The sequence below is a fragment of the Trifolium pratense genome, linkage group LG3, assembly GCF_020283565.1.
Source record: "Trifolium pratense cultivar HEN17-A07 linkage group LG3, ARS_RC_1.1, whole genome shotgun sequence".
Lineage (NCBI taxonomy): Eukaryota > Viridiplantae > Streptophyta > Magnoliopsida > Fabales > Fabaceae > Trifolium > Trifolium pratense.
The window spans coordinates 20,659,653-20,673,688 of NC_060061.1; the positions used below are offsets into that span (position 1 = coordinate 20,659,653).

The 14,036-nt window shown below is 33.1% G+C and overlaps 2 protein-coding genes across 2 annotated transcripts; one reads left to right on the top strand and one right to left on the bottom strand.

Annotated features, from left to right (window-relative positions):
• The first annotated feature begins 331 nt into the window (after window positions 1-331).
• On the top strand, window positions 332-4,361 carry LOC123916256 (probable fructokinase-4). The gene is made up of 4 exons (XM_045967671.1): window positions 332-1,117; window positions 2,754-3,086; window positions 3,865-3,981; window positions 4,121-4,361. Exons 1-4 carry the CDS (start codon window positions 701-703, stop codon window positions 4,247-4,249), a joined length of 996 nt encoding a protein of 331 aa, XP_045823627.1. The 5' UTR covers window positions 332-700; the 3' UTR covers window positions 4,250-4,361.
• A 3,413-nt stretch (window positions 4,362-7,774) lies between these two features.
• LOC123915790 (B-box zinc finger protein 24) lies at window positions 7,775-10,826 on the bottom strand. Its single transcript, XM_045967030.1, has 3 exons — window positions 10,199-10,826; window positions 8,927-9,226; window positions 7,775-8,337 (listed from the first exon to the last, which is right to left on the bottom strand). The coding sequence occupies exons 1-3, from the start codon at window positions 10,379-10,381 to the stop codon at window positions 8,101-8,103; spliced, it is 720 nt and encodes a 239-aa protein (XP_045822986.1). The 5' UTR covers window positions 10,382-10,826; the 3' UTR covers window positions 7,775-8,100.
• Window positions 10,827-14,036: the final 3,210 nt, after the last annotated feature.

Below are 14,036 nucleotides of genomic sequence, written 5' to 3' on the forward strand. Positions count from 1 at the left end.
CCGAATGGAAAAACTTCGAATTGGCATCACCTTCCTTAAGCCACAGCGAACGAGATTGTTGCCAACTGATGCTAGCGTGTAACCTCGACAACGAGTGAATATCAGACGAGACCCCATGAAGTTCCACCAACTCCTCCTCAGAAAGATCTTCTTCCTCCCCCTTCTCATCAAGAACCGAAAATCACATATCAATTAAAATCAAGGTAAAATTTTGATATTTATAAAAAAAAAACATCTCGATAAACATCGTACATATGTTGATATGGATAATTTTAAGAGATTGTATTTATTAATCTTTTTATATTAAAAAAGTTATGTGTAAAGTTAATCCACCTCAACAATATATCATGTATATATCCAAATAAAAAGTTTATATGAATGAATATCCAAATAAGATGTTTACGAACAACAAGAATCTTGACTTGTAACCAAAAAAAACAAGAATCTTGACAAAAAAGCTTAGCAATAACAAATTTTCTTTTTCCCGAAGAAAAAGAATATTTACCAAAAAGAAACCGGATGACTTCAAATTAACTTATCCTAACCTCAATAATAATCAAAGTAATTTCATCCTAATCTTATTATAATCACTCTTTTCCTATATAAGTACTTCACCTAATCACTCACCTCAACTATCTCTTCTTTCTCACTCTGCAATTCAAATCACTCTCTCTCTTTTCTCTCAAACCAAACCAAACCAATGGCCTCAAACACTTCCCTCCTCCCCGCCACCGGCGAAGGTCTAATCGTCAGTTTCGGCGAGATGCTAATCGACTTCGTCCCCACCGTCTCCGGCGTCTCCCTCGCCGAAGCTCCCGGTTTCCTGAAAGCACCCGGTGGCGCTCCAGCTAACGTCGCGATCGCCGTTTCACGACTCGGCGGTAAATCAGCCTTCGTCGGAAAACTCGGCGATGATGAATTCGGTCACATGCTCGCCGGGATCTTGAAAGAGAACAACGTTAGAGCCGATGGTATAAACTTCGATAAAGGCGCTCGTACTGCACTCGCTTTCGTCACCTTACGCGCTGATGGAGAGCGTGAGTTCATGTTTTACAGAAATCCTAGTGCTGATATGCTTCTTACACCTGAAGATCTCAATCTTGAACTCATCAGATCTGTATGCAAATTTTCCTCTCTCAATTTTCTTTTCGATTTTTTTTTTCCTTATTCGTTTTCTGGAAAATTTGATATTGTAGTTATCAATTTCTATATGATTATGTTCACGCGCGTGTCTCATTGGATATTGCTGACTCTGCTTCCATGCGGTGGGTCCCGGCATGGATCTAGATACACCAATATAACGTATAAAATAATTTTTGTAATTAAAATTATATAATTTTCCCTTTTCTCAAACGCATAATTCTGTACCAAAAAAAAAAACGCATAATTATCATAAAATAATTTATTTTGACAGTAATTATCATTAATTAATTTTTAAGAGTTTACAAGAAAAATTTATAAGCTTTAAGTTTTTTTTTTTTTTTTTAAGAATAATTCAGCATTATTACAAAAATATTTTGTCAAAAATTATATACAGTAATATTTTTTTTTTCCTTTTCATTATTATTGTATCGGAAAAGCTGATAGGGGCGGGTGGTGTCTTTGTCACGTGAGGTGCTCACGTGATATACTTGCTCATCATCTTCGGTTGACACTTTTTGGGTCCCACAGTGCATTTTTTTAATAAATAAATAAAGAAATATTAGATTCTCGTGACGTTCACGCTCTATGAGGGGATGGGGTTAGAACTTTCTTGGACTGGAAGTACTGTTGTGTTGCCATCGTCTACTTTGACCTTTGGTGTGTGTTCAAAATATCTTTGAGTATACTTTTTTATAATTTATAATAAGGGTATGTTAGGAAGAAAAAAATAAGTTCTGTATTGAAAAAACTGCTCCATAGCTGCCAAAATATTACTACAATCTCTAGACCTTAATATAAAAGAAAATGTACTTATACATTGAATTACTAATGTATCTAGCCTATATCATAAGTCATATATATTAGTTATCAAATATATCTAAATGTCAGTTTTCTCTTGTATTAAGAACTAGAGGGGGTAGTATTATATTTGATTTCATAAGTGTTCTAAGAGTACTTGTTAGCATTTTTGTTTATTGTTTATCTTGAGCCAAAAATTAAAATAAAATTGTCATTTATCTTTGCATTTAAATGAAGAGCCACAATGGTTTTCAAAAATAAAATAATTTGAAGGGTCACAATGGGTAGCTTGATTGACAATGTAAGTAGTATTTCACTTGAATTGGAACTTGTGAGTTTCATGTGGTGCTTTCTTGCTACATTGTCTATATAGCCAAAAAGAATAATAAGACCACAGTTAACACTTTATAGCTAGTAATTTTGTGCTTATATTTTAGAAAAGATGAATTTTTAGACGCCTTTCTCAAGCGCGGATTAGTAGTATGCATGATCAAAGTCTTGCCTTATGTACCAAAATGGTGTTGGGTATAGGGATAATTTTGTAAGATCACTCTCTCAAGAAAACTTAAGTTCGGTTTTTAGAGTTGTCTAATCCCGTATAAAAAAAATGGATGTACCGTCCGACTTGAGGTTTGACTATAAAGGGCCTACAATAGTGATGATACCCTAGGATGGGGCGCCTATTAGGGTCAGTCAAATACTCTAATTATGTCAGTTAGTGTAAAAAACTTGCCTTCCATTCTCCATTTTATTTCTTAATGTGGTTGAAAATTTGCATTTGAATTAAATTGAGAAAATATATTTTTTTCCAGGCAAAAGTATTCCATTATGGATCAATAAGCTTGATCGTGGAGCCATGCAGATCCGCACATCTGAAGGCAATGGAAGTTGCAAAGGATGCAGGGTGCTTACTCTCTTATGATCCTAACCTCCGGCTACCTTTGTGGCCCTCACCAGAGGAAGCCCGTAAGCAAATACTCAGTATATGGGACAAGGCTGATTTGATCAAGGTCAGTGATGTGGAGCTGGAATTTCTAACAGGGAGTGATAAAATTGATGATGAGTCTGCTCTCTCCTTGTGGCACCCTAATTTGAAGTTGCTTCTTGTCACTCTTGGAGAAAATGGTTCCAGATACTATACCAAGGTAAAATGCCTAATCTTCAATTTTACTTATTCCTTTTGTTTTATCAATCTTCATTGTATAACTTGTCGGCTCTTTTTTTATCTTTCACTCTTAACTTATGTATGGTATAGTAGTTCTCTAGTTGATGTTTGGTTAGTTTCCGATGTTGGCTCTGTGTAGATAATCAGCCTAATTAGTGTTTTTAGATAAATGCTTATCATATAACTCTGTTTATGTGTAAACTATTAGTATTTCTCAAACAAAAGATAAAATAAAGTTAAATTATTTTCATATAAGCTATTTTGAAGAGTTTATTTCAATAATCTGAAAACAATTTATGCCTCCGTAACTTCTCATACACAGTCTCATATGTGCTGAACTGCGAATGACAGTTAAGTTCAAATAAGGCAATTCAAAAACGTCTTATGCCTAGGTAGTCTAACGAGCGGTTCTGTTTCCCACCTTACGTTTCCTGTGTTTTTCCCCCTCTCACAACAAATGCTTTGTTTTGTTTTTCTGTTTTCGTTTCCGAAGGGACTTGCTATATACTCTGTATATACTTTTCATCTCTATGAACTTACGTGATACATTCACAATTGTGCTATGGCCTCAGGGAACTTCTCGTGGTAAATTAACTTGCTACAAATGTTAATAATTTGAAATTCCCTTTCTGCATTTAGATTTTAATTTTGTCATGAGTGTGTGACTTAACTAAAATAACATGTTTTAGAAAGTATGTTAAGTTGCTCTGATTATACAATCAGTTTTAACAATTTTTCTTTTTTTTTGTACAAATCAGAATTTCAAAGGATCAGTAGATGCTTTCCATGTCAACGCTGTTGACACAACCGGTGCCGGTGATTCCTTTGTTGGAGCTCTGTTGGGCAAGATTGTAGATGATCAATCTATACTTGAAGTGAGTGTTCAGCTATATGCCTAATAAACCTTTACCTTAGCTCCCTCGTCAAATATTATCAAAGTGTTTTCGTAAAATCTGAAAGTGATTTATATAGATATATTTAGTGATTGATTTGTTTTCATGTTTTTAATTGCAGGATGAAGCAAAGTTAAGGGAAGTGCTCAAATTTGCAAATGCATGTGGAGCAATTACAACTACTAAAAAGGGTGCAATTCCAGCTCTTCCCACAGAAGCTGATGTCCTCAGCCTTATCAAAGATGCATAGAAATTTAGTACAAATATCATTTTGTTTTCTTCTTTATATATTTTTGTTCAACTTTACAATTTTCTGCTGGAGTTTTTTACTATCAATTTAAGATGGGTTTTATCTTTTGGAATTTTGTTACTTTTATTTTATTTCCTTTCTGCATCAATGTAAGATCACATGATTTTTGTTCGCCAAGCAATGTTTTCTTCCAAATTTTGAAAGTAGTTGAATAAAAAATTTGGGTCATTGATATGTAACCTGTTGAAGTAATAATAGATAGTGAAACAGCTATGTCACTGACTGATTCAACCGAATAATTTAGTCTAATTTCTGAAACATTTGCGGAGAGTTTGTCCGGTGATGGCTGTGATGCTATGGTTTTCATGAATGAATCCGAGACTGTATGAATGGCCATTGAACTATGTCTCTTTTTGCAATATTTCCAGTTTGTGTCAATGTCAAGTTCTATGGCATCGTATTCATGTACTTAAAGTGTCCTAACACCATGACAATTGAAGTCGTTTTCTTGAAGTGTAAGATCACAAACATTTTGTCTTTACAATCTAATAATCTAAATGCTAGTTTGACATAAATAATAAAAAATGAGTTGCTTTTTATTACATATATATATATATATATATATATATATATATATATATGTTTTCTTTTGTTTTTGTCAAACTAACACCAATTAAAATTATTGTCTCAAATATAACAATTTATGATAAAGAGTTGTGAACTTGTACTTTTGGTATGGGCGTCAATCATTTTCACACATTTTTTAGGGTAACGCTATCAAGATTGGGGTAAATTTAGTTAAAAGAAAATCAACGAAAAAACTGGGTGAACTTTTTCTTCAAAGACATCTAAATTTTTCTCAACTGAATTTTGTGAATATTCATACTCGATATAGTATTAATGTATCAGATTATTACATCAACTAACATTCTTGCAAAGCACATTCACCGCAAGAATTTGCTGTGGTTGACAAAAGCAAAAAAAGTGATGGTTCAATGGGCTAGGCTCACCAAGCTATGTGAGCTGAGAAAGCTGCAGCCTGTTATCCCTCCACTGTCAAGAGCAGGAGGTGTTCACTGCTCTGTGAAGCCAGCCTCATGCGTTTCCCTCCATTCTAGAGACCAGGAGATCTGAGCCTTCGCCCAAACCCCATGGGCCAACTCTCAACTTGGAGTGGACAAGCCAGCATAGTGCATCCTTCAGCCCAACCTGACAAGCCAAAGCCATGTTCCATCACCTTTTTGCCCCCACTTGGGTCACAAGTTGTTGTTACTCAACTCGGCGATTTAATTTGTGTGTTGCATGGTTATAAACACTTACATATTCTATGTTCTAAACGATGTGGGACTTTGTGATGTTCACAGTTCACACAAATAGTGACTTTTCTTTTCTTCATATTCATGAGGTTCCTTCTAGTTATGTGAAATGATTCAATTTTACTACATAAACTTGGCCTCAATATTGGTATGTGAATGAATCTTGAGATAATTATAACTTTGCTGAAGGCTTGAAAAATATATGTCATACATTTTCTTCAATATTCTAGTGTCATTGAATTCTTTGATCTGAGAAAGTTATATTCTAGTCTTACACATGTTTTCTTCTAATATATATCCTTACATTCTTTCAAAGTTTTTGATTTTGGCAAAAGCATACAACTCTTGTATAGTTGTGAGCATTTTCTTACAAACTTATGATATAGTTTTCTTCAGCTGTACACACAAAGACCAATCCTGCAACGTCTCAATTTGTTTAGCTTTGTAGTAATTCCATTTGGCAGGTGTTTGAATGTACTGATGTGCACAGGAATTTCAAGTCCTCTTAGGATTATCATCCAATTCCCATCAATCAAAGGTAGAATTCTAAGATTAATCAACAAATGTGTTGATTGTGTGGCAGTGGTTTCAAAGCTATGGTACTCAGTCTTTAAATCTTTACTAACATGAAACTTTGGTCATGATATTCATTTCGGTCTTTCAAAATCTTTACTAACATTGTGTATTCCTAACACGATACTTTCAGTCTTTCAAAATATGCATTTCATTTTCTGTAAGTACAACTCAGATGATAAAAAACTGTATGGATTGGAATACAGATTCGAACTCGCAATTCTCAACATCTTTGCACTGCGCGTATGTGAGTTTCTCTATTAGCTTCTTTAGAAATACAAAAAGATGGCATTTGGTTACTCTGAATGTCAATTATCAATTTGTAGTTAATACTAATAGTAAGTAACAACTAGTAAAGATTTTGTTAACTGCGAAGATGTAAGAAGGGAAAAAAATAACTTAACAAATTTACACACTAATTACCTTAACAAATACTAGTAAGATGAAAAGGAATGGTCCAATTTTGACTGTAGAGCTAGAAAGCTAACTAAGTAGTAGTAGCAGAATCTCATTCAAGAAGGATATTCTTCGAACCTGTGAAAATGGCATATAGCTTAGCTGCCAAGCAAGTAGTCATACAACAAAATTAGAATCCAAATACCAATCTCCATTGTTATTCTTTATCAGACATCCATAATTTGTCCCCGAAGATGTAGCTCACTAGTAAAGGGTTGGGACGTTGAATGATTTTAAAAAGGTCTAGGGTTCGATCCTTGCTGCTAAACATTTCCCCCTCCCCTATAACAATATCACATTGTACAATCTTAATAATGAAGCTAACTCAATTATTCATCTATTTGTTTTGGATTTAAGTTAATAGAATCTGACTTTAGGAGCACTTCTGTTAGGTGGAGAAAATTTCTCCCTAGTTAGAAATGAAGTGGTTAAGACTTTGTTGTTTCCTCATTGTTAGTTTCTTGGTGGAATTCTCACACTTGGGTTTTGTTTAGCCTTCATGTATTAAGTCTTAAAAAATGAATAGTTGATTTTTGAGATTTACTTAATTCATGTATACACCGTCGGTGCAAAAAAATTGTACACATCAATTAATTGTAATCATTAGAGCATTAAAAATATTTGACTTTGATCATAACTATTTATAAAGTCATACTTAAGATTGATTGTGATATTGTTGACGTATGAAACTTATATATCAAAGATTTGAAGCATTATTATTTCTAAAGATTTTTGGTATGATAGCCGCAAGTAACTGAAGGCAACACAATATGTGTGCAAGTAACTTAGGCATTTGTCTATTTGACAGCAAAAATTCAACTTTTTGATGACTTATAGCTATTATAAACAATTATTCTTCATGAGAAATGCTTCAAATACTATTTGAGGAATAGAAGGTCATATGCATACACTTCCCAACCGACACTTCTTCCATGGTTGCACTGATAGCATCGACACTTCTGATGAAAGGCGTACCCGATATGTGCAACCATGGAGAATATATGTACCCATGTTAAACATTTGGGTTCAAATACTTCTGATGGTAAACATGCTTCAAATGAATTAATTTTGTTATCTATCTTGTTTTTTTTACTTAAATAAAAAAACATTTTTATTGGCAATTTGATAACCATGTTATAGATTACAGTTTTATTCTATGTTCCTTAAGAACAGATCAAGATAATCAACCAATTTCTCGAAGTTCTGATATCACAAACTAACGATACAATACCACACGCCCTCAGTGTAGCAATTAGACCAAAATGGTCTTCAAGATAACAACCATACACAACATAAACCAGCTAATTTTGCATGACAGGTGTGAGCAGAGGACCTCTAGGTTATAACCCTAAACTTCGAATTGACTCGAAGCTCCTAAAATGTGATACTACACACAGCTAGTTAACATACTTTCAGTACTTAGTATCTTTATAGAAGTCTGCTGCATATAAACTCATATCCATCTACAGATTCATGGATTTGAACAGTCCGGAAGGTCGTCTGCTTTTAACCGAGATCAGGCACTGTGAAGTGCTCATCATCATCGTCTTCATGTCGGACTTCAATCCTAGGCTTTTTGTAAGACATATAGGATTTAGGTGCTTTGTATGAAGCAACATTGTTAGCGTGCGTTACAGAAAGTTGAGGAACTTCAGCCGCAGCTAAACCTTCATGAGGAAATTGTTCATTGAATAGACCGGCATCTGATAACCATTCAAGCTCTCCAAACTCGAGAGATTGCTTCTGTAAAGAAGGAAAAGAAAAGTTCTTAATATTTAAACAAGGTATAAAGGCGGTTGTAAAAAACACGCGACTGTTAACAAATCATTAAGGCGAAAGATATAAATCTTCTTACCATCGATTGCCCTTAATGAAATATTATGCAAATATGGTTCAAAGTATTCATTCAAGACCTCAAAAATTCATATAAACAGGAATCAAGTGAGCTGAGTCGGAGTGTATTATAAAGAAGTTAACCTATTACTGCTAGTTATCAACAAAAAAATAATGCTTGATTGTAGAGCTATCAAAATGGGCTAGCCCGAATAATCGTAGGGCTTGGGCCTTAAAATATTAGCCCGAATTTTTTAGGGCTTTTTAGCCCGTCCAAAAAAGCCCGAATTTAAATATGGGTTTTTGGCCCGGTCCACTAAAACCCGAAGCCCATCCGGGTCGGCCCCGTTTAGGGCTCGGTAGCCCGTTTTGACAGTTCACTTGATTGTGTACAAAGCTAACATTTATACTGCACCATTGAAGTGAACTTCATCGCAATGAACTTCTTAGAGCATATAGCTGCATGCAACTACAATAGTGAAAAATAAATATGTCTTACTTTGTCTGGTGAATTGAAGTCAGTAAATTCCAACAAGTCATCAACAGCCCAAGATGATGTGAAACTAGGGACTTGCTGAGGAGGAACTTCGACAGGAACTTGTTGTGTGTCTGGATTAGATGGTTCAACTTGGTTATTCTCATTGTCTTTAGTGCAACTAGAACCCAAAGCCACGCGGATACCAGTAGCGAGGAAACGCTGGTGGTTAGCTGAAAGACTACCAGCTACATGAATTGGTTCATCACAGTCTTTGCAGAACAGTGCTCTGTCTTCAACACAAAATATGAAAGCTGGCTTATCCTATAGTTACATGAAAGACAAAGTTAGTAAACTCATCGATGTTCAACAAATATTTCAACTATTACACTTACTTCGATAACAAATAAACTAATCTTGTTTTACACACAATTCAAGTTCTTGGTGAAAATTGCAAAATTCGGATTTGGATCCTCTATAGCCACTGAATGGTGTGGCGGTTTGTAGAACCGAGATTGATTTAAAGAGATAATTTTCCTCTCTCTAGATCTAACAGTTCTACATGCGACTATGTGTAGTCGATAATCCTTGCATGCTAAATCTAATGTACTTTTTTATATCTCCAAGGGGTTTAATTACACTTTCGATCTATCTAGTTTAGGTTTGGCCGATTTGTCTCCGAATGAATAGTCCAATGGTATAAGTTGAGACAACGGAAGAGTTCTATTCTATGTAGGAGATTCATGATCCTGCTGCTACTAACATTTCGCCCTCCCCTAACTATAAATGATGATATAGTTCCTCAATTTTTACATTATTAAAATAAATTGTCAGCCTCTCTCCGTTTATTCTAATCATAATAGATTAATTTCTATACACATACACCTGAATTCAATGAAGTCATAACATAATAGCACTATACCAATTTTTATTTAGTTGCTAAAATATCTCTACAAAAATCTATATAGAGATAGAAGATGCATGTGCAAAATAAAATTATATATCAGGTGTGTACAATAATACAAATGAAATCTTTATTCCTAACTCTCAAGCTTCATAATTTTATTAAAATAATTTGCAATTTTAAAATAAATTAAAAAAATGTAAACACTAATTAAAATATCAAATTTCAGCCTAATCTTATAATTATATCCTACAAAATTCAATATGCTATAAAATAAATTCACCATGAAGCCCCAAAAATATTAATATTTTAATAAATAAAAAATTAGACTTTAAAGAAGTTTTTAATAATGGTAAAATGATAAAAAAGAAAAAACATGCATGCAATCATACTTGGCAAATATCACATTTGGGAAGCTTGTTAGATAAACATTGAAGAAGAAGCCTTTGATGCTTGCTAGCAAGCTTATTAGCAGCATGAACTTCAACATCACATTTAGCACACAAAGCAGCTTCATCTGCACAACAAATCACCGTAGCAGGAGCTTTCTCACAAACATCACACTGAATTTTCATCTTCTCTTCCAATAATTATCTTGTATAATAATATTCCAAACCCAAAAATGAGAAAAAGTAATGGTTGGTGTATAAAAAGATTAGCTAGGAGATTTAGAATAAAGAAAAATGTGAATGAATAATAATATTTAGGAGCGTTGAAAATGAAGTGTGACTGACTGGTGAGTGTGTGAATGAAAAGATAAGGATATTATTTTTATTAGATCTTGTTAGTTACGTGTATTGATTAGTAACAGGTTGTGTAGGGTTTGATTTGGTATTTGTGTGGCTGTGGAAGAACCAAGTGGTTGTTGTGGACCTTATGTTTTTATTGATATTTTGTATGTGTATGGTCCTAACCAAATCAATGGAGAATCATGTGCTTTGTCAAGTGGGAACATAAACATGGAGGAACTAACTAGAGACGCTGTATAGCAAATATTGTTGCTGATGATAAAGGAATCACAGGATCAGTTTAGATAATGGCGAATGCTATTATAAGTTACTTAACTATTACATGCTGTTACCAATATTATCGTAATAAATATGAATTTTATAAAATCGACCGTTGGATTGAAAGTTTATATTGAATAAATCATTCATATTTTTTATTAAAAAAATCGAAAATCATTTGATATGTTATCAAAATCCATCAAAATTAACGGTTTATGGGTTTTTATTTAATTATTTAATACCGTTAATTTTGATTGGTCTCAATAACCTATCAAATGATTCCAGGTTTTTTTTTAAAAAAATTATGAATGATCTAAACAATATAAACTTTCGATCCAACGGTTTATTTTATAAAATTTGTATTCGTTATAATAACTAGCGGGCCAGACAGGCGCGTTCCGCGCCTGCCTGTGTCTAACTTATGTCCAAAAAAATGTTTTATGTTATGATGAATTTGTTAATAAAAGATTTTTATTGCTAAAAAAATAAGGATATTGTTGGTATTATGAAAAATTGACACAAAAAATATTTGTATTATCTTTTTATATAGTATAGATGTAGTATTAAGTTGGTAATCATTCATGTATAGGCAACTCATTTGCCATTTATTCACATTTTTATGATTTGAATTTATTTTTTATTTTTTTAAATTGATTAGTTAATGGAAGTTGTGAAACTAAGTCAAGGGTAAAATAGGTATATTGAAAAGTCCATCCCAAACTCACCTATCCTTTTTATATATAGTTATAGAAAAATATTTGTATTATCTTTTTATATAGTATAGATGTAGTATTAAGTTGGTAATCATTCATGTATAGGCAACTCATTTGTCATTTATTCACATTTTTATGATTTGAATTTATTTTTTATTTTTTTAAATTGATTAGTTAATGGAAGTTGTGAAACTAAGTCAAGGGTAAAATAGGTATATTGAAAAGTCCATCCCAAACTCACCTATCCTTTTTATATATAGTTATAGATATCAGCAAGTCTTCCATGTTAACCAAAGCCTAAAGAGTAGCCTAAATTCTTTATCTAACTATTTGTTCTCTCTTTTTTTTTTAGAAACTATTTATTCTCTTATTGTATACATTTATCTACGATATTTTGCATTAGCTCTCTGATTCTCAAGAGAAGAGGCTTCAATAATTCAGAGTTCTTCAAAATGATTCATCTTAAAGGAAACTCATTAACCACTTAAACATAATGTCTTAGTTACTCTTTCTGTTCTTTATTAATTATAGGCAAAATTTTACATTTTAAATTCATATGATGTATTTGGTGAAACTATAAATACTTGGAGTACATGTATGTATATGATAACCTCGATCATTTTAAATAAAAACTTTCGCATTCTCCTTTCACTTTAGTCATCTACCTCCTCTCTTGTTTCTTAAGGTGGAAATAAGCACTTTGCATCAACGAACGACATAGGTTATTGATAGTTATTGATCGAATTTGTAATTGAGGCATTGAAGTTAATTTATCAATTTAACCCAAATGAACACTGCAATAAGATAGAAAATTAAACAACTATGATTAGAAAACACGAAAGAAAAACTAGTCTTCCATATTTTTAAATCACAAAAATAAATTTTCAAGTCGTAGAGCAATGTATGTACAAATCATCTCTCACACAATTTTTTTTATCCTGCTCTTATACAATAAAAACAATCAATCAATCTCTCTCGTTCAACTCTCTATTTTATATTTTCAATGTGTGTGTTTTGAAATTTGAGATTTCATAAAATACATTTTCTGCTCTCCTTCTTCTAAAATCCAGAATGGTAATTTTTTTTGTTTGTTTGTTGAGAAACACGTTTAAGCTACAAAATTTAATATAACTTTTCATATTTATAATAACATTCTATCTTCTTTTTTTTTCCTTCCAATTACTCGATGTGAGACTTTTTGGATGAATACCCACTTTTGCACAACATATCTTCCCTTCATCCAAAGTCTCACATCTCTTCGCTTTGTTATCAACTTCATCTACACTAAGGAGAATATCATCATCATAACCAAAAACATTTGCAGAAGGAACACTCTTCAACTTTTATGTTTTCTCTTTTAGTATTCGCAAATCTTCCATGACATTTTGGACATTTAATTTGTATGTGACCAAACTCTTCATAGTAATAACACTTGCATTACGTATTGATCACCATAATTCTTTCTCTGCCCACCTTTAGTTACTAATATTTGACTGATTTCGGAAGATTTATCAACACCCATCATTTGTTGACTTTCTTTCGATGATTTCAATACCTTATCTAATTGGGCTTGGACCATGGTAATAAGAATTATACAATTCATTCATTCACAGCTATGATAGGTATGAACACACGGACACCGATGATAATTTGAAAAACAAAAATGACATAAATTATAGTTGAATGTAGTCATAAGTGTCGTTGTTCTGTTGATGTATGACACTGATGTGTGTCAGACACCAGGACACACTTAATCCAAGAAATGTCAATGTTTCATAGGTATCAAATGAATTACACACACTCACACTGGTCTGAATCTGATATGATGATATCTTTGTTGTTTGCTTTTTCTCTCTCAGTCATGCAGTGATGATGCTCTACATGCATGTAGCTAGTGTTTGCTTGATTATATTTCCATTGTTGGCTTCAACTATTACGCTTTCTGAGTTGTCTGGGTTGGCTTACCAACATGAGGTCGTATTTCCAGTATATGACAGACTTAACCTCCAAAAAGATGGGAAATTAATTAGTATATTCTACTTCTGAGTTACTTGATGACTTATCATTCATTCAAAGGTCCTTTCCTACACATATACCAGGTTCCAATATTTTACCTGATTTCATCAATGATTTCATCGACACAATTCTGAGTAAGTGATGACATCTAGTCATTTGTTAATTTTAATTATAATTCTACAACATTTTAGTTAGTTTTTAGGAATATTGCATGGTCAAAGAGAAGAATTTATGAAGAAATTGACATATCCAAGAGTTTGAAGACAGAAGACCAAAATGAACAAAAATACTTAAAAAAATAATGAAGTTTGGATGAAGCATCTTCTGTTTTTCTCGCGTCGCGGCACTTATTTCTTCATGGCGCGATTCTACAATTGGACCGGCACGTGACGTCATCAAAGCATAAGCAAAGTGATACAATCCAATATTTTAATGACATGTCAGTTAAATCAAGTTAGTGGGATGCGATGTGTCACGTGAGGGAGGGGATTTGG